Genomic DNA, 26244 nt, shown 5'->3' with positions numbered 1-26244 from the left:
TTTTGGTTACGCGTCACATTTTTCCGTTACGCGCCATCTTTTTCTTCACCATTCATTGTTGCCGTACACAAGTGAAGGTGCCTCTTTACTCGGTAACAATAATTATAAAATACCGATGATTTTAAGTGGAGATTTTAATGTAAATTTTGCATCGGAAAATTCTTTGAAGCTAGTTGAATTTCTGAAAGATAAATTGAATTTATCCATGAAAAACAGTCCTCAAACGTCAACAACAAGATCTGGCACTACAATTGATGGAGTTTTTACTCGGTCACTAAATTTCGTGGAATGTAAACCATATATTTCATATTTCAGTTACCATAAGCCATTAATTACAAAAATATATAATGACAATGACAATGATAGTAATAATTCTATTACAATTAATGAAATGCTGTAATAATCTTAGTAGCAAAAAGGTAAAGTGAAATAATTGTATTATTGAAGTGAAACTTCCTTATCGGCGTTGGAAAAAAATTTACCGTCACATTTTTCGGTTACGCGTCACATTTTTCCGTTACGCGCCATCTTTTTTGTATTCATGTCTATGATAATAAAATCCTTTTGTTTAAACTTTATCTAATTTAACTTTTTTGTATTCATGTCTATGATAATAAAATCCTTTTGTTTAAACTTTATCTAATTTAACTTTATTTAACCAATTTCTAGAAAGTTGCATGTAGATCATTTTTCGAAAAATAAGGCCATAAAGAAGTTTCACTTCTTACGTGTGTACACTAGTACACGCACACATTTTTTTTGTATTCATGTCTATGATAATAAAATCCTTTTGTTTAAACTTTATCTAATTTAACTTTATTTAACCAATTTCTAGAAAGTTGCATGTAGATCATTTTTCGAAAAATAAGGCCATAAACAAGTTTCACTTCTTACGTGTGTACACTAGTACACGCACACATTTTTTGTATTCATGTCTATGATAATAAAATCCTTTTGTTTAAACTTTATCTAATTTAACTTTATTTAACCAATTTCTAGAAAGTTGCATGTAGATCATTTTTCGAAAAATAAGGCCATAAAGAAGTTTCACTTCTTACGTGTGTACACTAGTACACGCACACATTTTTTTGTATTCATGTCTATGATAATAAAATCCTTTTGTTTAAACTTTATCTAATTTAACTTTTTTGTATTCATGTCTATGATAATAAAATCCTTTTGTTTAAACTTTATCTAATTTAACTTTATTTAACCAATTTCTAGAAAGTTGCATGTAGATCATTTTTCGAAAAATAAGGCCATAAATAAGTTTCACTTCTTACGTGTGTACACTAGTACACGCACACATTTTTTTTTTTTTTAAATTACCTACATTACTCTTCTACAAATACTCATTTAAGTTTTCCTCGCACTGGCTTGTAAAAAGACAGTAATTACCGCAGTTCAAAATAGAAGGATCTCAAAAAACTGGTTCTCTTACGTTTCGAAACAAAATCACTTTTTTAAATAATTTTAAGGGAATTTTACTTTAATTTCCCCAAATGTATATTACAAATAACAGTCATTAGCAAAAAGCAAAGGTGTGTTCTCGTAGTGAATGCGTTTTCAAGAATTTAACCACTCAACAAATTTGCTAAATAATTTAAGTGCAACTTTAACAACTCTATCCCAAAAGCTAGGTTCTTCTTGTGCATCCTGGTTTGAAGCCGTCGGGTATTCATCGTCGAAGTTCTCTATCTGACGTTTTGCGCGAATAAAACGAATTCCTCCTATTTCACTCCTGTAAGCTGGAAAAAGTGACAAAAAAATGTAGATTGTGCAAACTAATAAATGTGACTACGTATTTTTTTTTTTAATATTTTTATCTAGATAAAAAAATGCATGCATACTGATATTTACTTTTTTAACACCTCTTGTATCCGACTGATGCATGACCACGACCACTTTGTCAAGAGTGTACGAATAGGAAGAAGAAGAAGTATCTACTACTGGAAGGACCTCTTGTACTGGTGGCGGGACCTCTTGTGATTACGCACGAGTAAGTACCACCGCCCTGCCTATTTCTGCCATGAAGCAGTAATGCGTTTCGGTTTGAAGGGTGGGCAGCCGTTGTAATTATAATGAGACCTTGGAACTTATATCTCAACATGGGTGGCGCATTTACGTTGTAGATGTATATGGGCTTCAGTAACCACTTAACACCAGGTGGGTTGTGAGCTCGTCCGCCCACTTAAGCAATAACAAAAAACAGCATGTATATGCAAATGGAATACGGCACAATCGCTACAGCGGTAATGTTCTTGCCTATAATGAGACATGAGGTTCGGCTAACAGAAGAAAACAACCATAAAATTCACATTGTGTTTTAATATACTATTACGTACTATGTTCTTGATTTACGACGTCTGTTGGAACCTGAAAGTAAAATAGATTTATACAATACAATAGTAAAATAAAATTCTTTAAATCTTCTTACATCTATAATCAAAGCAGTGAAAATGAACAATGTGATCGATTATTGATATATGGTTTGGTCATTTCTTCAAAGCGAATAAGTATTAAATGCCACCTTTAACTTAACACAGTATCTACGGGCTCGTAACCACTTAGCACATGAGTAGCTGTCTTTTTTTCTCCGTACTTATTCTAGTAACCTCGAGAGGTTATTCTAGATTCACTGAACTAGTAGGTGAGCTCACGGGGCTCAAATCTGGAGTGTTGCTAACACTGACCGTAGCAAGAGCAGTGCTTCGCAAAATCTACCACCGGATCAGAAACGCGACCCACTGAGAAGATCCGGCGAGAAACTAGAAGTAGTGGGCTGTGTCTAAGGGTTAATTTACTCGTCGAGCCCTTCGTCGCAAGCGACGGGTTCGGCGAGGACGGTGACCGATGTAGCCGTCAGCCAGAGGGCATTTAAAGAAAACAGCAAATCTAATTTTTATGACAGCATTAAAATTCATTGAAATGAAAATCTCAAATGAATGACAAAAAATTACATATAACTTACACGGTCTTCCGTTGTAACATAACGCAGTAAAAACAATAAAACGACAAAACAGAGAACATGTGGACTGTTCGATGTCATGTCTCCGTTTACAATTGCGACTTTGAATCCCCATGACTATGAACTTGCTTTTAAATGAAGGGTGTGGTTTAAGTACGGTGCCGCGGAAATGATGACTGTGCAATCACGGGTGGGTATTTGATAAGTATGTTAGCTACCGTCTATTGTCATGTTTGTACTGCGTCATGTATCGAAATTAAGCTCGTCATATTTACAACGCAGTTAAAGAATTTAATTTCCTCTCATCCGCGTCCGTAATGCGATTATTATTTTACAAAAAGTTTGTTTATAATGTAATTACAAAGACATGTTTCCATTCATGTACCTAAACGAAGTATAAATTAAGAATGAACGCTACTTTGGCATTCGCGTCAAAGGATCTGAGCCTTATACTAATTTTTAGTTACTGGGAGTCTTAGGGTTATGTAGCAAAATAATTTTTAGTCAATTTATTTCAATATCATTTCTTACTTAAGTTTAAACTACAACACAACTACAGAACCCTTCGTAGTCCGTGGTCGTACATGCACTTGTTTATTTTCTATTACTTCAACAAATCTTTAAAAAAAAATAATGTTTTTTTTTGCTTACATGATTCGACGAGCTCACAGCCCACCTGTTGTTAAGTGGTTACTGGAGCCCATAGACATTTACATCGTAAATGCGCCACCCACCTTGAAATATGAGTTCTAAGGGCTCAGTATAGTTATAACGGCTGTCCCGCCCTTCAAACCGAAACGCATTACTGCTTCACGGCAGAAATAGGCAGGGCGGTGGTACCTACCCGCGCGGACTCACAATACGTCCTACCACCAGTTTAAACCAAGAAGTGTTTGAATATTCTGTTATTTATAATATCATATTTATATAGTATTTATTCAAATTTTGTGCGCGTCTGTACCGTTTGATCTCATGCATGTTGGCGTGCTCCCAGTGTGACCTTGTCGACACAATGCAATGTTCCGCATGAGAGCCTGTGAATAAAACACGAGTCAATGAAAGAGTTTCATTCTGAAAATCAAATATCTACCTACATATTTTTGAAATCGATTAATTTGCTTCTGATTCGGAAATTGAGTAGGTAAATGTGATGCCCAGATGTTTTATCATAAGAGTGCATCTGAATAAATTATGTGAATAGTTTGGATCGATCATGAGTTATACCAGAGAATTAACCAGAATAAGAAATTTGCTGAGAGAACGAATTGAGACCTCTTATTTGAAATTTTCTACATGTTCGGTTCTTCGACTTCGTATGTTTCATATCTGCTAATCTTAGATTTATTTTTATCTATTAACCACTTAGTATTTAAAAGTTTGAATTTGAATGAGTAATTTATGTTTTAGGATAGGCACCTTACACTATTTTAGCATTTGAATTCAAAGGATTCGGAATCTTTACCCACGTAATGTGAATAATAAAAAAATCAATATATTGTGTAAAATAATATATTATTACAACGAAGTGAGGTGAATGACATTCTGATGTAACATACACAATATTTATGTATCAGTATTTTATCGATCAAAATTACAGATAACATTTATTTCAAAAAAAAAAGGAACCAGTTTCAATGGCACTATTTTAGTTCACTTTGACTTGTTCGTATTCAATCTTGTTTAGTTAACGTAATTGACAAAATACTATTAAAATTAAACGTGAAAATTACGAACACAATTTTTTTTTTAATTTGTTACTTTTATATGAGTATGTGCTATATTGCAGTGTTATCATTACAGAATACCATGTTTAAATGTATTATAACATAATACTATGTTAACTTTTATATATTATGAAGGAAACGAAAATAAATCGCAACTTCAATACTGTTGATACCAAACTTAAGTTTGAGTGTAAAATGTAGAGTAAACGTAAACAGTCAAAATTATTATTACAGAACAGAGTCAAGCTGTGTGTGATTAGTGAGAGTTTTTTAACGTTCTCGACAGCGTAAAAGTTAACTCAAATTTGTATGGAGTTGGTACGTTTGTCTGCGTTTGCCGCTAGAGGCGCTGTTCGCGCGTATATATGAGTTAACTTTTACGCTATCGAGAACGTTAAAAAACTCTCACTAAGCACAGCGGTTTGCATTATGCCGTGTTTAGGAGAGTTGCGAATATCGAATCAGACGAGAGTACCACAGTACGCTCCACATGAACCTTGCTCCTTCAAACAAATTGTAAACGCAGAAACTGCAAAAGACATTTTTGTTTTAAGAAACGGTTTAGTGACGTACTGAAGTATAACACAGCATAATTCGATATTGATTAGTCACCGGAGGTGTTCTTGTACTGCTCGTACATACAATATTTGTTCAGTTATTACCTCACTGCTTTCATGGCAGACGGGCCATTACGATTTAAAACTCAATCATAACACAAAACGATTATCAATATTATTAACTAATCACCGGTCGATCGTGACGACACGCGAACTCAATTAACTTCACCTTGTTTTTACACAAACGAATTACATACTTAGAAAACATGTCCAACCATTTTTTATTACGAAACGAATTAAAAGTGAGGAAATTAGAACTCATGCCTCAAGGTGGGCGGCGGCATTTACATTGTAGATATCTAATGGGCTCCGGTAACCACTTAACACGAGATGGGCCGTGAGCTCGTCCACCTAACTAACCAATAAAAATAAAAAAAACTTAATTCTGAACATTTCCCTATGCCCGTTCTATGGGTATTTTGTTTAACCAAAACACGTTATCCGTCTTTCAAGTACGAGCAGTACTAATACATATATTACTAGAGCTTTCTAACGCAAAACCATTACGAATCGACCTAAACAATATTATTAGTATGTCCGGACAAACAACAAGCGACAACTATAATAATATAATTATTAATAGTAATAACATAATTATATGACATTTTAAGTGCTCTAATAATAATATTATTATTATTATTTTAATACTTATAAAACGTACAAACGAAACGCATATTACTAAACATTATTAATAAATTAATAAAAGAAAACAACGTAGGAAGTATTAACGACTTACAATTAAATGCAATAAGGCAATTTAATTTGCGCCGTACATAATATAAGAACACGTTTTATATTATTTTTAATTAATTAATGTATGTATTATTATCAACTAAACGTATGTATATAAATATGCAAGGAAATTAGGAAACATGTTGTATCGTTGTATTTAGGTGGGATACATCACTAGTATATTATTAGCTATTGTAATCAGTGGGAATGGTGGAATATTCAGTCGGGTTTGTTTACTTGCTATTGTCATTCGCTAATCGGGGTATAGAAATAAAAAAAAAAAAAAAACGATACAAACTAAATTATAAATGCAGTTGTAGTGTTGCGAAAAACAAAGGTTTTCCATTAAAATTAATCAAGCAAGAAAAATGGCTCCGCTTTAATAATATTTTCATGGTACTAATTATTATAAACATAGGTCACTCTATACGAATTGATATCGGTAGGTATTCGAATCCGGTTCTTCTGAGGACTGTGGCTTTTTTTGGAACCGGTGGTAGAGTTAACATTGTTATTTATATATTGACATTCAACAAGTGTGTCATACTGATATCTAAGTTGAAATAAATGATTTTGAATTTGAATTTTAATATATACCGAAAAAAAATAAAGCTTGCATTTTTTTTTAAATCAAACTAAAATTTAAGTAACGCAATTACATACATCTGATATTCCGCTTGTAAAATTAAATAAACAATAATATTACGATATCCTAGAGCGAAAGATCAACTAGATAATATTAAACTAGCAAGGCGTTCCTCTATCGATGCTACGGAAGTATCTTTATAAATGACCACGATAATATATTATAGGATTCATCTACGTACCCATATCGATTCGATATTAAAATAATTTAACATCTATTTATTATACTATACGGTATTTAGTACAAACAAATGTGAGGAATAAAATTATAAAACTATATTTAACTTGAAATTCATCGCTATATTAGTATTAACATTAGCTTCTTTTTTTTAATTTAAAAGACGACAGAACTGTTAAAATAAAAAAAACACGCAATAAAAACCTTAAGGCCGCGTACTGGTGTTGCTGTTATTAAAAATATAGGAATATATGGACAAGCGGTCTTTGTGAATTAAGTTACTGGTTGGTTTTTTTTTTAATAATATGAACATGAACAAGTGCTCTTTGTCGATTAAGAATTAATTAGAATACTTTGGGTTTCCGCATAGTAATCGTTTATATTTATTTATTTCGCAAATATTATTAGACTTACCCGTAATCAATTAAAACTTCAAATGATTATTTTGTCTATATAATCAACTGTACTTAACATATATTTTTTCAAAATCATTGGTCGGTAATGACAAAAATCGTCGCATGAAAAAATCAGCAATCAGACATAAACATGAAAGTGCATACATAAAGTACGCAGTCTTCATCAAACCAATAATTCGCATTATTATTGTTTCACTGTTATCATATTATTATTATGACGCAAAATATCTAATAATATATAAATAACTTTTTAAAGTCACATATATGTTTTAGTATGTATGAACAATCTCAATAGAATTCGACAAATTTATAGAGCCGTAAATGAATGAAGAAATTGTATAAGCACAGGATTAGTACCGTTTTTGTATCTCATATTAGTACGTTGAATTGCAAGATTGCAAATGTAAAGCTGGCGATTGACTTGTACAAGTATATTTTAATGGCAAGCCTTTAATGGCTATTCAAGGCTTGATACACAAGACATTTTAAAAAGCGTACTGGTATGTTAGGAATAACATTAGGATACCTTTGCGTGTGTAAATTAACGTCAAGAACTGGGCAGAATTTTTTTCAGTGTTGCCATAATCGGTTACGAAAATGTAGCTCGTATTTCAGACTGTCCTTCGGTAAATGAACTCTTAAGGGCTAAAATTACGATAAGAATACTATTTAATAGGTTCCGTCGGTGTGGTGACGGGCGAGGGCGGAGCGCCGTGACGCGCCAAGATGGCGGCCGGTTCGCTGGAAAAGCACTCGAAGCTCGTGTCTAGGAACATTTCCTGAAGGAAACGCCGGGCGCACAACATGTACGTGTCGCGGGACAACAACGCACACACGTCCGAGTACACGCACGGGCTGCGGAAGACTTCAGAGTGCTTCTGCTTGAGCGACAGCAACATCGAACGGGTCTGCAAAAAATATATATACTGTTTATATAATATATATCACCAATGAAAATAAACCATCCATATTTTATTATTATTGCATTACTTCATTGCTTAGAAATGGTAAAACTCGCCACCGGGGACGTTAACCAATTAATTAAACGGTTACAAGAATTTATAAATAGACATTTAATTCTAATATAACGAAAATACTTTCTTTAAAAGATATTAAGATTTATTTATTTATTTTCTAACTGTTCAAAATTTCCCACCGAAATAAATATACGTACAACTTGACATTTATTTTATCTTTCAATGAAATTATTATTCCATTTCAATTTCATGTATTTCTTATTACAAAATATTTAACCTTAATGTTAATTTTGAGCATAATAATATGTGAAACGAATTACCTGTTTCAAATGTATAGGATTGGCCATAAGATGCACTTGACGCAGAACCTCAGTTTCGGGAGAGTTAGAACTTCTTTCGACTGATGCCGTTATGCTTGCGATGGGACTTTGAGGCTCCCCGCCACTCGTACTGGTTTTGTCTAATGCTGTTATGAAATAAGTACATTTAAAACGTGTATTTCGTGAATTATTGTAGAACAAAAAGCACGGGTGAATCTAGAGCGGTGTTTCCACACGTGAGGCCCACGCCCCACAAGGGGGCAATTTAATAAGGGGGACAATCGCACTAAATTTATATAGAAAATCTGTATTAAAATTATTTTGAATTTGAATTTCAGTTTTTTATTATATGTGTTTGTATATGTTTTGAAATATTACTTACTGTGTTTTGATAAATATTTCATAGTGATTTCTTCCTAAAACCTATCATTTATGTTTCATCATTTATGTTTAAGTGAACAAATAAATTTTTTAATTTAAAAAAATTTCGTATGGGCGCATAGAAATTTTAGAAATGTTTCAGTGGGGCATGAAAAAAGGTTGTTAAGCACTGATCTAGAGATTCGAAATTAAATTAAACTTCAATAAAATTAAATAAATACCCGCGAAAAATGCCTCACGCAGTTCGTACGAGGACGGCGGCCGCGTACGCACGCACGCTAGACAGTTGTTCGACGAGTGTTGCCATTTGAACTTAGCAACGTTCTCGCTCAACGGTACATCCTTCGTCGAGGTGACGTTATCTTCGGTCAGTGTGCGGTCGCTGGAGTCTCCGGTCTCCGGCACATTGGCGTTAGCGGCAGAACTGTCGTCGTCATCGCTCAGCTGATTTATGTTTTCTTCGGGCACCGCTTCGGTTACGGTGTTGATTCCGACATTTTTTACACTACTCACGATGTTCTTGCGTTCGACGTTTGAGACTTTCGTGGTTATCGTCGATTCTATTCCAGGGTCTTGTTTCGTTAGCTTCGTAGAATTCGACACGCCGCTTGCTAGTGACGTTTTTAAGGCACCTGAGATTCCATCTGCGCCAAGAAATGCTATTGTTTTAAGAATAGAATAAAGTTTAAAAAAAATATATCGAAAGATTAAAAAGAAATACATGCCTTTAGAATTTTTAGATAAATCCGGCGTAGTGCGATATTTTTCGACGCTAGCAACACTCGTGTCAGCGAGGAAGGATGATATACGTCCGCGATTAGAGTCGTTTTTGTCTGTGTCGTCTTCTTTGATTTCGTCATTTCTATGAAAAAAAAAACTTATTCTTTTGGCGGGCTTAACGCAGTTACCGCGTCATGTACAATGAAAAACAATACATTAGACTAAGCTCCAATAACAAATAAGGACGCTTTTTTCAGTCATTACACTACTGGCACGCTATTATGGCCGTTGTCCACTCATGAAGTTTCGTATTAATAGTAATTACATTTGAAGGAACAAATTGCTGTTCTTAATTAACAATAGTGACGTGCAGTTAGTCATAAAAAATTATCGAATATATAATACATTTAGGACACAACACTTCTTTATTACATTAATTCCTAAACTATATAAGGGGCCTGCGAACATTTATTTTTTATTTTTATAAGATTTTAATTATTGGTATTTACCACACAACTCGGCATTTGTTTTTCGAAATTCAAAATTTAAAAAAATGAAATTGTATACGATCGTCACATAGGATCGCTGGCCATACAACTACTACCTCCGCCAAACTCGCGTCAATGCTCTATGCAAAACAAACAGTTTCGACTTAAAAACTTATCAATTTCATTATATTTTTTTCGAGAATAAATTTACATTTCACATCACTATTGTAATATGTCAAAACGGCCATCATAGCGTGCCGATAGTGTACAAATAAAATAGTGATGAAAACATACTCAGGGAAGATGTCGAGTAGATCGCGCGGCAGACAGATGCCGATGTAGGGAGGGGTGTGCGGGGGCGGAGGGGGAGGGCGAGGCGCGGCGCGGCGCGGGGCCCTCTCCGCCCCCTCCACGCCCGTCTCGCACACCGCCAGAGGTCGCCAGTCGTACTCCAACACACTATACGTAGTAAAACAAAATTCTTGTCAGTACATTTATCTATACTTGGGCCATTACCAACGTGCGAAATGAGTCATAAAACATAACGATATTGATAAAGGGATGCCGCTCGGGTTCAGGTAGTCAGATGACGTGGTCGTTGATGACTGGTACATGTCATTTGTAGGTTGTAGGTGTTTGTGAAAATTGTGTTAGTTATGTATCATTAGACAATCCCACGCGAACCATGGAAGCATTATTCGATAACTTAACTTTGTTAAAATTAAAAGGCGATATTAACGCCCAAACTTGTTCGGTTATTCATAGTGTTTAACGAATTAAAAACGTGACCCGAAAAAATATCTTTTTTAAATTTAAATAAATATGTGTATGAAACACACAACACTAGAAGTGTGAGCGAGAGATTCGATATACCTAAAAGTGTGAGCGAGAGATTCGATATACCTATAAGTGTGAGCGAGAGGTTTGATAAAAATGAATTGTGGCTCAGTTCGCACGTTTGTAATGGCCCAAGCATAATTCAAACTTTCCTTCGGAGCTGTATGGTGACCGTGTGGACGAAAATTCAGAAAACAGTGCAACTCCTAATACGGACGATGTAATAGCGAAATCAATTTGAGTCTCCAGTTTACCTAAGTTTGGCCATTCGTTCCTTGGATGACTTCGTTCTGTCGCGTAAAGATGAAAACGGCTTCGATCGCAGGTTCGTGTCGGAGAGCAGCCAACTCAAATCGTCAATTTCACTTGAACACGACGCGGCACTTTCGGATAAGTGTGGTCTACAAAAGAAGATTATATTATAAAAATAATAATATACAAAATAATTATTAAAAAAAATCTACCTTCAGAATGGCTAGTTATATTGTTTAAATTTACAAATGTTATATATATGGATAGTTTACATTTACAATTTGACTCGGTAAATGACTTTGCAATTGATAACTAGGTTTTTTTTTCATTTTTTCTAGCAGGAGAATGTATGCAAAGTTTTGCTGTTTGTATCCATCAATGATTTGGATTTAGATTGGACTCGGTAGGTGGCGCTGCAATCAAATTCCAATATTTTCTGGACAAAAGAACGCCCAGTTGATAATAAAAACCTTACCGTCTGTTGAGGGACTTCAAAGTCGCATATCCGGTCATATCCATTTGTGTCGGAGGTGAATTAGTCACTTCGGGTCCAGAAAAACCTGTAACCAAACGTTACGTGATATTTCAGTCAAAATCATTAATATATTCTATGTTCACTGCATAAAATACTCACTGGACGTTGAGGTTCGGCGTTGTAGCTCCGGTATTTTTGGTCTCTGATTAGCGATAGTTCCTTTCGTACCGTAGAGACTGGACGAGCTCGGTATCGGACTTAGAGTTAATATTCTATCACTGAAATTTATACACGAAAATAGAACCTTGATTCGTTCGATGGTTAGTTTTGATAGATGCAACGAAATTTAAACTCACGGCATAGTGTATTTTCCTAGGAACGAATCACAGCTGCTCACGCCGCTGGTACTGGACTCGCTAGTGTTCCTCACTCGCCCTTCGTGAGCGTGCTCCAAGGAATTCATTCTGCCAATCAGCAGCCTATTTTCGGCCGCGGGCACGCGAATTACCCCCGGACGGTCGTAGTTCGAACAGTCCCGTAATATATCAACGGTCCGAGACTCCGATAGCATCGGACGATCGTGCGAGCTAGAACAACCTTGCGAGGGGAGAGTGTGAGATTTTCTTTTGTCCTGTTCCTTGCGTGTATCCACGATCGCCAGTTTCCCGTCGACGACATCGCGATTGGCCTGTTCCGATATCGAACCGACTTTAGTCGCATGTTTATAGTCTGACTGAAGGCTTTCGGTCGCGCTTTGATCTGTGTGATCCGAATGCTCGCTAGTTTCCGTGTCGTATGCGTTCGCGCGATAATCGGGCGATGTTACCGAATAATACGAGCCGTTTTCGTACATCGAATATATCTCATCGGGTATTACGGGAAACTGATCGTGTCTAGTGTGTCTCACGCATAGCCAACCTGAATAATAATAATAATAAAAGACATTAATATCCATCGAGATCGAGCATATTTCGTCTTTTCGCATTAAAAGGGTACGATTTGCAAAAATATTCGAAATTGAGTTAATATGCGGAATCATTTAGTATCACCAGTATTTTTCTCATAAATACTGTCAAAAGAGTGTAGTTATTTTCTTTTTTTTAATTTACCTATGTTTTGACTACTATTAACAAAATTAATACATAATTTTATCTTACTGTAAAAGACAAATAATGTAACTGGTAAAAAATAAAAAATAAATGTTGCAATGATGACTAATATTAAAAATATCACATGTTTTAAACCTTTAAAACGCTCTCCTGTAAAATTCGTAGGTTTTGAGATTATACAGTTTTAATGCGAGAAGATGATTTAATTTACAAATCTCGAACGTACCTAATTCGGTTAATAGGTTGGCTCCGTCATAGGTACATCCAATAAGGCCGAGAACATAGAACGCAGTCGCCCGTATCGAGTATACGGGACAATACTTGACGAGGCGCACGACATGAACCAATACGGAATCCTCTAGATAACCGTTGCTCAAACTCATGAGCAGTTGCAGTCCAGAGGGCGCGGTCGCGGTGTTGCCCAACGCCCATAACGAAGCTTTAAGATCAGCGATCTCTTGTTCGGTATTACATTTCTTACGTTGTAGTATCTGGAATGAATTTTAAATCCTCGATAAATCTTTATTTCAGAATACGTTTTGTACAATTCAAATAAACAAATAATTTTTTGTTCGGGCCGCGCGCCGCCCCTCCTAGGTGGTCCTCGCGCCTAGGGGGGCGCGCGGAGTATGTGGGACCTGACGATCTGCAGATGAGAGCAGACAGCGGGCCCAAAGATATTTTTAGTGCCTTACCGCACAAAACGACTCCCCTGTACTCATACACCCTACGTCCGATCTCCGCCCGGAGTCAGAACCCGGTTAGATTAAAGCAAATAAACAATACTAACCTAATTACAAATGGGGCGGTTGTCTTTTAATATATTTTATTTGAAATACATATACCAGTTAACTTACTAGTTGAAGAAATTACTATTTTCTTCATTTGTAAAATTTAAAACATATAATACGCCCTGATTCTACCTTATTATAATTGCTGCTCCATTGTTTCACTACTATTTCAATGATTTCACAAAGTATCATAATATGTTGCACAGTTGATAACTTAACATAATAAGAAATCAATTATATTGGTAATCTATACTAATCTATACTAATATATAAATCTACAGTGGTTTTTACGGATGTTCCGTTATAATACGCGGACGGGTACAGCTAGTCGTGTATAAAACAAAACATAATCAAACCAATTGAGTCTTCAATCTCATTAATACTTGAACAGCACTATTCACATACATTCCAGATAGTTGTATACAGGAGTTTTAGTACAAATACCTTGTAGTGCGTGAGGAGCGCGGCGTGCAGCAGATGGCGGGCGCGGGGGCGGGGCGCGAGCGCGGCGTGCACGTGCGGCGGGACCCGCGCCGAGCGCCGCGACCGCGCGCCCCGCCCCCCGCCCCACTCGCTCACCGCCAGCGCCTCGTGCGCACCCGCTTCCACCACCCGCGTGTACCTGCACATCGCGCACTATTTAACCCTCAGACACAGCCCACTGAGTTTCTCGCCGGATCTTCTCAGTGGGTCGCGTTTCCTATCCGGTGGTAGATTCTGCGAAGCACGGTTCTTGCTAGGGTTTGTGTTAGCAACGTCGTCAGGTTTGAGCCCCGTGAGCTCACCTACCAGTTAAGGTTACGCTAATACAGCATCTCAAGGCTCTCAGCTTAGGTAGGAAAAAAAATGCGCACCATACTGCATTGTGAGTCGCGGCGGACTGATCCGTGCCCCATACAACGGACGGCGATTTATGCGATTTATGGAGGGCAAAGGTAAAGAGAACGGTCTCATATGGGAGAAGCTTGAAAAAGTGTCTCACTTTCAGCACTAAATAACAGTTCAAAAATCCTTCAGAATGACGCTAGCATAGGCATAGAGTATGATATGAATTGAGCAGTTGTTAACTGATTGAAGTATGCTGAGTTAGGAAATTTAATATATTTAATGACTAGAGTAGGAAGTTAGTGACAAGAACTCACATGTTTACGTAGTGCCAACCAATTTAGTCAATATAACCTAAAATTATTGCTGTGGTAAAACGTGGAGACATCGACTGCATTTTGTTATCAGCTTTAAATAAAATAGTTTTTGTGATTTTGTAGTGCTTACAGTGTTTTCGTCCTTTTTTATTTCTCTATCTCATTCTAATAGCTTTCACCCCTTTTTTTAAATTTACCCGGTTGCTACTGTAGCGCCACCCTTATTTAGCAGAATTTAACGGACACTTTTTCACACAAAGAGACGGTTCTACTTACCTCTACCCTCCATACGGCGATTATTTCTTCTTCTTCTTTATTTTTTGGCTGCGGCACGATTTGTGCATTAGCCAGCGTCAATTATAATTCGCCGATTTAATTATTTATAGTTTATGAATAATAAAAAACGAAGGAAACTTAATCCCACTAGGTGTCGGCACAGCTAATTTTTCTCTTCCAGTCTCTTCTATCGGCCGTCATCTCAACACTCACTTCTCTCTTTCTCATATCGTCATTAACACACTCCATCCATGTTTTCTTCAATCGACCTTTTACTCTACCTTACACTAACATTTCCATACATGTCCTAGTCACATAAATCTCAGTACGCATCACATGTCCATGCATAGTCAAGGCTATCAGCATTGAGTAAGAAAAAAAAACCTTTTGACGTTTGAAATTTATGATCAATACATATTTAGTATTTTTTTAAATATCCTGTATAACTAAGTGCAAATTAAAATGAAACTTTACCGGTAATTATACGATTTAGTCCAAAAGTCCAAATGTTTTTTGAGGAAGGCCATCGACTTTGCGTCCGCGGCTTGTGCGGCTGCCGTCACTTCTAACGTCAGCCACAGCAGGTACCCCCGGTCCCCCACGGCAGACAGATCGTACGTTGCGGGATCCGCGTTTTTATTCAAACGACAATTCTGGCATAACGTTTCCCTCATCGGCATTAATTTTTCGACGTATATCTGAAAAGTATAAGTACCATTAACAATAATAGAGTGAAGGATTGAGTAGACGAGCTCACAGCCCACCTGGTGTTAAGTGGTTACTGGAGCCCATAGACATCTACAACGTAAATGCGTCACCCACCTTGAGATATAAGTTCTAAGGTCTCAGTATAGTTATAACGGCTGCCCCCCCCCTTCAAACCGAAATGAATTACTGCTTCACGGCAGAAATAGGCAGGGTGGTGGTACCTACCCGTGCAAACTCACAACATCCTACCACCAGTAAGTTGTTTATTTAGAATTTATTTGACTTATTTTTTTACACTTACAGGAACACTGAACGCTTCCTCTAATATAGACAGGGCCACTTTGACGACACCCTTGAATTCGTCTTTCATCTGACCCACCAACATCTGCAGAAACCATGTCTCCATATCGACACCGCTATTTTCAATTTCGTCCTTCTGAATTGAATTCGATTCTTCGGTGTTCTTCTTCAACTTAGTCTTTCGTCGGACCAATTCTTTGGACTTCCGAGAAGCTCTCATGAGCACGTTCAGAAACTGGGTAGCGTACAGTCTTGACGCTTGAATGCTACATGTCAACGTTTTCGAAAGTATGTCGCGAGGATACGAATCGAGAGTGTAGTCCAAGCTTGATATGATGAGTTTTACGTAACAACTGTGATGAGTTTTCGTTGACAGTTCCAAAAGGCTGTGGAAATAAAATAAAGAAAATCAATAATATTAAAAAATATCAATATTTTTTGTAAAAAAAATATATTTTAAATACTAAACTAATTCGCTACTTTCTGTATTTACTAATTCACATTTTTTTACTATTACATACATAATAATATACAGAAAAGGCAAAATACAAAGGTCCTGTGATGTTACTGAAAAGGATTCGTCCCAATTACAAGTTTTTTTTTTATTGCTTATATTGGTAGCTCACTGCCCACCTGGTGTTAAGTGGTTATTGGAGCCCATAGACATCTACGACGTAAATGCGCCACCCACCTTGAGATATTGCGGTAGGCAGCGGCTTGGCTCTGCCCCTGGCATTGCTGAAGTCCATGGGCGACGGTAACCACTCACCATCAGGTGGGCCGTATGCTCGCCTGCCTACAAGGGCAATAAAAAAAAAAAAAAAAAAAGATATCAGTTCTAAGGTCTCAGTATAGTTACAACGGCTGCCCCGCCCTTCAAACTGAAACGCATTACTGCTTCACGGCAGAAATAGGCAAGGTGGTGGTACCTACCCGCGCGGACTCAGAAGAGGTCCTACCACCAGTAACAACAGTGAAATTCTTATACTCACTTTTCATAGAGCCCGGTTTGTTTGAACAGCTTCAATCCTGCGTAAGAATGGCACAGCTGCCCGATGAACAAGAAGTACATCTGACACATTGTGTTGCACATGTGCTGCGGACTGAACAGGCACTCGTGCGCTTTCACTCCGGTCTCGATCGCTTTGATTTGATTGCTTACGTCTAAGAATAAATCTTCTAGAAGTCTATGACAATCGGCCTGGGAACGAAAGACGCGTTTTTTCGTATGTAATAGGTTGGGGAAAATTCGCATTTTTAAAAAAAAATCACAACATTTTTTTATATAATTTATTTACATTTAACTAAAGTATGTAGGTACTATTTTGTTCGATAACTTTTTGCCACCTTGTAGGTAGGAACATGATCCCATTGCTATAGAAATTTTGGGGGTTCTGTCCAAAATACCGCGACAATTGGTAGTCCTCTCGTGATGTTAACCTGACACTGCCTAAAGAATTCTGAAGAGACCGAAACAGGTGGAAATCTGAAGGTGCAAGGTCAGGACTATACGGCGGATGCATAAACACCTCCCAGCCAAGCTCTCTTAATTTTTGCTGAGTGGCTAAAGATGTGTGAGGTCTAGCGTTATCATGATGAAAAACCACACCCCTTATTAAAATCGAATATAAATACTAATACTATTAATGTTAGGAACTTTAATTTTTTTTCTTCTAAATGATACAAAAAAATCAAACACCAACATAATTAAATTTAACCTACAAATTAAAGAGTTAAATTATATAAAAAAGCAATTCTTTTTACTATAATTAAATGATAATAATCGCAGAGTAGTATGTCAATGGTTTCCACATAAAATGTTATAGACACTTTAACACAACTTACATCGTTATGCCGCAATAGATGCCTGATGAGCTGACAGCCGGCACGTGTGGCAGAGTGACCGTAACACGTGCTCGACAGATCCATGTGTGAATATTTATTTGAAGACGGCTTCAGATAGTTTACAATGCGAGTCGCCCAAGCCTTGTGTCCGCTGTCGTTTAAATTGAAAAACGGTGTAGTATCATTTTCCTAAAACAAATAACAAACAGGTACAGATTAAAATCATAGAACCCAATGAAACAAAAAAAAATGGTGCGCGTGAAAGAAGTGAAACTTCTTTTGCGGAATGTACAATAGTAATGTGCTTTTCTTCATTTTTCATCCTTTAACAAAAATTCGCCTGTAAGAGAAATGCTATGTACAAGAGAAACGACCTAGCTCGCTTTTTTATTTCCCTCTCTCCACGGTTGAGTGGTTCGCCAAACGCTGTCTATTTTCTTACTCTGGCTATTCCTAAACGAAACTGTCGCGAGTTAAATTATACTCTCAACGCGCCTAAAGAAGTTTCACTTCAAAAACTTCGAGCGTTACCTTTAAAATAGTTCTTATGATTTCCCAATTCCAAGTATTTCCGTCTTTGTTCTGCATGACCAAGGTGGACCGGATCAAACTGTCGCTGTCTCGCTCGAACAAATTGAAAAACTTGGCCGACTTGGCGACCTTGCTCACGGCGGCGCTAGTTCGCGAAGTTACGCTTTTACTTTTAACGAGCGCACTGATGTTTCTGTTGGTGACGTCATTTCGGGAGCCGACGCTGTGCCTTTGTTTCGTTTCGTTCTCGTTGTCCGATTCGTTCAGCAGTTCTATGCTGTCGTTTTTGTGAATGCCGATCTCCTGTCTCGGTCTTATGTTGGCGTTGTCCTTCTCTTTCCGACTCTTGGCGGCGTCTTCGTTCTTTTCCTTGAACGCTCCGCTGCAGTACTGAATGATGTGGTCGAGGAAAAGGCTGCTGCTGGCGGGTCTCGCTTCGAGCATCGCGTGCAGTTTCCGCAAGGCGGCCACCGCTGCCAGGGCTTGAGGCTTTCCGTTAGACGCCTGAGACATTAGGACGGGTAAGGCGGGCGTGATGTTACATATCGGAGGAGGCAGGAACAAGTGTACTAAATGCAGCAGCTGGCCGAGTAGAACCGTAGCGCGCACCGATATAAAAGTGTCGCTCGTCACGATCACTTCAGCTAACCCGTCCAGTAGACCGACCTAGAATTTAATTGTATACTATAATACTGCTGTAAACATTAAAAAAAAAATTGTATAACGCGAATAGGGTTGTACCTCTAGGAAACATTGAAGTAATAGAGCTAAGTGGTTTTCCGTAATATCGGGTCCCGTAGCTGCGAGATGAGGTAGTATTGCGATGCCTTCCGCGGCAACAAATCCTTCGTTAAGCCGCCACGTATCCTAGAGACATTACAAATATAAATTTCGTGTAAGTTAGATGAAACTTTGATAAAACCAACAGCATTATGTTAAAATTAACCTGAAAGTCTGAAGGGTCCACAGCGTCCAGCGCGACTGAGATCTCATCTGTCCATTCAGGTTGTGGTAGCCCTACTAATTCGTATAGCAAATCCAATATTGCTTTCTGTAATATAACACACATACAAACAATAAATGTTAACTATGAACCATACAATTAATTCCCTTATTCAAAACCAATCAACTGTGTACTTAAACCATTTTTATGGTTTACCATAAATACATAATATATTATATTGCATAGACTAGTGAATGAGCTCACGGCCCACATGATGTCAAATGGTTACCGCAACACGAAGACATCATAACAGGCAGAAATACACTACCCATGCGGGTTCACAACGAACATGAACATATGTTAAAAAATTGACACCTGTATGCGGTATTAGAACACCGACATAGTAGTATCGTTCCATCTGAGTGCATCAATCGACTTATCCTTTAAGCCACGACCATTTCAAAATCATTAAGCAATTAATTTGATTTACAATTAAAACTGGCACTTACCCGAACTTCAAGACGAGGTAAATATAGAGCAGCAACAAGTGATCGTAATCCCCCAGCACTCGATGGGTGACAAAAATGTAACAACCCTGGCCAACTCCTTAAAACGCATAGCAACGCCAATCTACTGCAGGTGAACCGCATCTCTCTCTCATCCCTATAAAGAAATAAGTATTTTAGGTTTCAATTGTAGTGCCAACTATGTTTGAGCCGAACACTGATGCTAAATACCCAGTGATTTACAACATGGCCTATCCTATTATTCCTAGCTATATCATCCACAGTCAGTAATTGATTTTTTTAGCTATTGCTTTAATTATTCTTTACTAAAGGATTTAAAAAAAAATACTGCGATTATTTTTTTAGGTTGCATTAGTTAAGAGACTAGACTAAGAGATTTTATTTTCCAAAGAAAACTTTAAATTATTCATACCCGTCGGTTGCGACGAAGGGCTCTACAAGTAATTTGACCTACAAACAGCCCACTGAGTTTCTCGCCCGATCTTCTCAGTGGGTCGCGTTTCCGATCCGGTGGTAGATTCTGCGAAGCACGGCTCTTGCTAGGGTTTGTGTTAGCAACGTCGTCAAGTTTGAGCCCCGTGAGCTCACTAATAGTTAAGGTTATGCTGAAATAGCCTCTCAAGGCTAGTCTCAGTTTAGGTAGGAAAAAAAAAACAATTATTAGCTTTAATTTGCACCATTGTTTTGATTTGTCTGGAAAGTGAACGGCTAATATCCATTTTTATAAGAAGCTTATAATAAAAACCTGGTGGAATCTGTAGGCGCTGAACGGAAGTGGAAGTCACAGTACGGTGCAGCTAGATGCGTCAGACAGGCTGTGGTGAGGCGGGCGGCACGTCGCGGGCCCGGTCGGTCTAACACGTGCAGGAGAGCACCGCACAACGCCTCCGCTTGTCGCGGGGTCGCGCATTCGGCCAGCTGGCGGGACACGGCACTGGCGCCGCCACACCACACCCACAGCTCCGGGTTGACAACGCCTGACAGACATAAATTATTATTTTTGAAGTGAAACTTCTTTAGATCGTTGTGCTTTCAAACTCCATGAAACGAAAAAATAAGTCCATAGACACAAACACAAATGAATAGGATTCAGCCGGCAAGAGAATGCGATAGAACACATTAGACATTCTCGGTCTCTGCTTTGTTGTTCTCTTTCTCTTCGTAGCATCCCCACTATCGTATACTAAACATTGTCCATATGTATGCTTCTGTGTAGTGGGATAGTCAGTATATCTATATCTTATTTATAAGTTTCACTTCTACCGTGTGTGACATGAACACACACATTTTTTATTTTATTTTATTTTTATTGCTTAGATGAGTGGACGAGCTCACTGCCCACCTGGTGTTAAGTGGTTACTGGAGTCCATAAACATTTACAACGTAAATGCGCCACCCACCTTGAGATATAAGCTGTAAGGTCTCGCTATAGTTACAACGGCAGCCCTGCCCTTCTAACTGAAACGCATTACTGCTTCACGACAGAAATAGGCAGGGTGGTAGCACCTACCCGTGCGGACTCACAAGAGGTCCTACCACCAGTAAAGTACCGCCAGTAAGAACATTACTTAGCTTCTCGACCAGCAGTGTTACTTTTTGATATCCACAATTTGTAAGACGGTGAACATTAGCATTCATGTTATGCGCTAATAACTTTAGCTGATAATTTGTCAAGACGAAGGTTCCTGCGTGATAATAGTCTGGCTATGAATGAAAAGGGAAAGGTTCTAAAAAAATTTTTTTCTTTTACATAGACACCTTGAACCGTCAAATAAAGTGATAAGGAACACATAACTATGTTAGTGAAAAAGTTTAATTAGTTAGGAAAAAAAATCATAATCAATTTATATCAAGATTAAAAAAACGATTATGTATGAAAGTATGCATCCGATAGATTAAGTATGTAAATAATTTCACTAAAATGAAGTATTTCAAGATTTTTAGACACCTTAAAGTTGGTGAAAATTGCATTGAATTGTTAACATTAGATAGATACAGGTCAAGTTAATAAAAGCATGTTTAAGAAGTACATTTCGTTTGATGGTATGTGTGTATTATAATTTACATTTAGTTTAAGAGAACGGTTAACAATTAAGATTGGTTTCCAAGTGATACTCTGTTTAGTAAGTCTATCAGAATAAAGGATATTATTATTACTAATTCCCAAAGCCAAGGCTTCTTAATTAAGTATTTTGAACTTACTTATCTCTGCTAATGTGGCCACAGCTGGACGGGATAGTCGATCAGCTGTAGGGTCTGCTGCAAGTGCAGCTAGACATCGAAGAAGTGCTGCTGCAGCTCTCATTGTGCACGCCCGCCGAGCAACACGCATAGCTTGGGCACGTTCTTCTTCATTGCGAATAATAACTTCCATAGATCTATAAAAACATGATAGTCTCACATTTGAAAACTTTCTTCATATTCAGTTTCAATAATTGTTATTTGTATTAACTCTACTATTATGTACATTTTGTGTATACAATGTACATGGCAACTTCTATTTATGAAATTTGTTCATAACATGACACAGTAATTATATCAAATTGATTATTTTTGATTAATGCAATCTATTCATTTTTCAACTGTATGTATTGCCTTTACAGTCAATTATCTATTTTTAGGTATTCTATTCTTAGGAAATACTAGGTATGAGGGTAGTGTTGGCATAGCCAAAACAATTATGTTATACTACTAACACTTAAGTATGTAAAAGGAAAAGGGTATATTAACATAAATATAAAAACTTGTCAGTTTAGAGTTAATATTTGTGCAACTACAATGATGAAAAGACCTCTGAGAAGTAGCTCAATCCTAGACTATGGAATCAGCACCTTGGCTTAGTTTTGTGATCAATTACATTTATTAGTAATGTAACCTTATTAAGCACTAATCATCATTTTATGAACTTTTTTTTTATTGCCTGGATGTGTGGACGAGCTCACAGCCCACCTGGTGTTAAGTGGATACTGAAATCCATAGACATCTACAACATAAATGCGCCACACCCCTTGAGATATAAGTTCTAAGGTCTCAATATAGTTACAACGGCTGCCTCACCCTTCAAGCCGAAACGCATTACTGCTTCACGGCAGAAATAGACGGGGCAGTAGTACCCACCCATGCGGACTCACAAGAGTTCCTACCACCAGTAATTACACAAATTATAATTTTGCGGGTCCCAATATGGCCTTTATTTATGGTCATCACTTTCCGGCTAGCATGTTAGCAGCAGTAGAAATTTGTATGAGAAAAGACTGAATCAAACCAATTAACAAAAACAAACAGGCTTAAAATAAAAATACGTGGGGTCAGCAACATCTTAGCACTGTTTTATAGATATCTCCAGTTTAAAACACAGTTTTTTAAGAGTTTTACAATAAAAAGTGCTTTATTATTTTTTACCTTACAACGAGGTAGGGTAATTTCATATTATTGAAAATAGTGACATCATAATCAGTCTTCAACAAGTGACGTATGACTCTTAAAGCGGCAGCTCGAATAACCATAGACTCATCCACAAGACTAATACGCAAGCTGAAAACAAGAAATATGTTTTAAATAATACCTACTTATGTTTCATATTCTCTAAATAAATGTTAATATTTCCTTCAGTTTTCATAAGTTGTACGCATAATTAAATCTACTGTCTCAGAGTCAGTTTAAGTTATACAAACTGACATACTTCAAGATTATTAATATCTTCTGTGCAAAATGAAACATTAGTGTGGAAATATTATTATAGAAAAACAAAAAGTAGTTAGTTGAAGGTCGACTAACAATACTCAAATGCTGACAACATATTTTTCATACATGACTACAAAAACATCAGAAATAATGAAAAACGTAAGATAAAAACTTAAAAGTTGTTTAAATTATAATATATATAACCATATACAACTTTACAATTTGACATTAGTGTGATTTTTGTGACAAATTATAAGTAACAATAACTTTGTTAAAGACCCTATTTTATTTTAAATACTTACAATACAATATGGCATACAACAATGAGTTTCGGCTATGATACAAGAATATTTATTGAGCTTATAAGATTCAGTATTGAAATTTTGTCACAACAATATAATTTTAATACATAATTCTTACCATGCCATCAACTCATCAGGAGTAAACCCTAGGTTGCTTCTCTCTTCTTTACATAACAATGTTACTAATGCATTCAGGTAGGCCAATTTTCTGCTATCAGTACTACTTCTGTGCATGCCTCTAAATCCTGACCTGTATTCCGTAGGCACAGTTTTGTAGGAGGGAGATGTATCATTTTGTGTTGATTTTCTTACGTAAAGGCCTTGTATTATGTCCCTGATATTCTCTTCCGGAGTTCTATTCTTGATGTCCAACTTAAACAAATCACTTGCAGGTTTTCCTAAAATATGTGATGAAAAATTATAGTCTATGCTGCATGGCAAATAGTAACAGTCGAAGTCAATATAATTGAAAACAACATTAACGTAGAAATTAAACAAATCGTTAATGTAATTTCTACAAATAAATTACCTCTCCTTCGATTCAAAATGTGTTCGGATAAATCCATCATCTCATTTTCAAAAACACAAGCTAAATTCGATATTGTTAAATAGTCACCGCTCTAATTAATTAGTTTTTCTCAGGGTTAAAATAAATTAACTGAATACAGAAAGTGTAATAAAATTACAACCCTGTTTTCCTCGCACACCAACATCACAAATCCACACATTTGATTTTTTTAGACGTCTGACATTCATTGACGTATTTGACAAACTGTTAAAATGTTTAAGTATGATCTATGCTAAGTGAAATTTTTGTTTTGTCAAAGACGCAAATGAAATTGCAATTCTATAAATTCCCATAAGATGATTTTCAACTAGCAAAAGTGTGCTTTGTACGAGCTTTTTAACTCTAGCGGCAAACGTAGGGGAACTGTTCCAACTCCACACAAATTTGAGGCAACTTTTACGCGATCTAGAAGTTAAAAAACTCGCACTAAGCACTTACAAAGCCCCATACTCATGATCAAGTAGCTATCCTTCAACAATCGATTACAATCAGAAGCGGTGTGGTTGTTTTGGAAGCCATAAAAATACTGAAAAAGGTATAGGTATTTTAATGAACTGCAGCTCAGTTGATACACGTATAATATATACGTATATCAACTGAACTACATATACGATATACGAACTACAATATTATACGATGTATGATATACGATATACGTGATATACGCTTATATACTATTTGCAAAGTCGAACTTCGTCATTCCACCAGTGGCGTAGTAACTAACTCATCTGTGACCAATGGTGGGTGTACATTTAGGGCAGTCGGGGCAAGTGCCCAGGGTGGCAAAATTTGAAAGTGAAAAATGGTTTTTTTAGTCTTATCAAGATTGTTCTATATAATTAATTACTTTTATTAATTCATAATTTTCTGTTTAATTGATAATTCAAGAAATTCAATTCATCCATTATTTGCGAATTATAATTTTGGCACTTTTGGAAAAAAAAATTAATAACCAAAATGATTTAATCAATTTATTTCCTTGGGATTTAAAAAAATATCGGATGTTTCTATTTTCTGGAAATAAAGAAATTTAATTAGCATTTTTTAATGTAATGTCATTATGTGTCACCCTTAGTAAAACATTTAAAATTGTTAGAGAAAAACAAATATTTATTTGTTTTTGGAATATTTAACATAATATATAATAAAGCATACAAACAAAAGTTACAAAATATACTACTATTTTGTAACATTGGTTACTGTTCGCGCGACAGCGCGACGTTTGTAAATGTTCGGCTCAACTCGGGTGCCGTCGCCCGTACGCACCCCGCACCTCTCATAACAGTGCGGTACATGACGGCACGCGGAGATACGCTCGTTCGATATTGAGTAAATTGTGCGCGCGCGCCTTTCGATACTAAGTAAAAGGTATAGTGTGAACCGGTGAAAAGGTGTATGTGCCACCCATCGCAGAGAAACACCACTACGACCGTGATAGTGCCAACATCAGCCTCCAAGTAAGTCCCGTTTTCCTACCTACCCTATCGTGTCCGCTTATTCTCCGCAGAGTTCATATGCTCCCTTTCAGCTCATCAGCTCACGTTTAAGGTGACGCTCACCTGCGTCACCAGTTACCTTTAAATTTTTTGGCTGGATAAGTTAAATAAGGAAGCTTCTAGTGATGGTGTACCATTGAACATAGTTCCTAATTATACCGATTGTGTCAACTTAGGGTGCGTTCCACTAAGCGTTCACAACGATCACGCTCACGACCGCAATTTTTCCCGTTCCACTTGCTCGTGAGCGTTACTGTCGTAAACTCAAGTGGAATGGATTTATAGAGCATTT

General features: G+C 36.9%; 1 protein-coding gene and 1 long non-coding RNA gene across 2 annotated transcripts; both read right to left on the bottom strand.

Moving 5' to 3' along the window:
• Positions 1 to 1459: 1459 nt before the first annotated feature.
• LOC134200988 (uncharacterized) lies at positions 1460 to 3918 on the bottom strand. The gene is made up of 2 exons (XR_009976128.1): positions 2972 to 3918; positions 1460 to 2376 (listed from the first exon to the last, which is right to left on the bottom strand). It is a non-coding gene; the product is annotated as an uncharacterized LOC134200988 (long non-coding RNA).
• A 543-nt stretch (positions 3919 to 4461) lies between these two features.
• On the bottom strand, positions 4462 to 24659 carry LOC101737267 (rapamycin-insensitive companion of mTOR). The gene is made up of 24 exons (XM_038018872.2): positions 24418 to 24659; positions 24007 to 24286; positions 23305 to 23436; positions 22105 to 22280; positions 20648 to 20879; positions 19885 to 20038; positions 19379 to 19483; positions 19174 to 19299; positions 18433 to 19098; positions 17902 to 18090; positions 17049 to 17257; positions 16058 to 16442; positions 15523 to 15746; positions 14075 to 14252; positions 13066 to 13330; positions 12087 to 12648; positions 11890 to 12008; positions 11731 to 11815; positions 11258 to 11404; positions 10461 to 10625; positions 9684 to 9820; positions 9180 to 9602; positions 8578 to 8723; positions 4462 to 8188 (listed from the first exon to the last, which is right to left on the bottom strand). Exons 1-24 carry the CDS (start codon positions 24455 to 24457, stop codon positions 7946 to 7948), a joined length of 5388 nt encoding a protein of 1795 aa, XP_037874800.1. The 5' UTR covers positions 24458 to 24659; the 3' UTR covers positions 4462 to 7945.
• Between the last annotated feature and the right edge of the window lie 1585 nt (positions 24660 to 26244).

This window comes from Bombyx mori, chromosome 22, assembly GCF_030269925.1.
Source record: "Bombyx mori chromosome 22, ASM3026992v2".
In the NCBI taxonomy this organism is placed as follows: domain Eukaryota; kingdom Metazoa; phylum Arthropoda; class Insecta; order Lepidoptera; family Bombycidae; genus Bombyx; species Bombyx mori.
The sequence above is the reverse complement of the archived record's forward strand: the minus strand, read 5'-3'. Positions and strand labels throughout refer to the sequence as shown.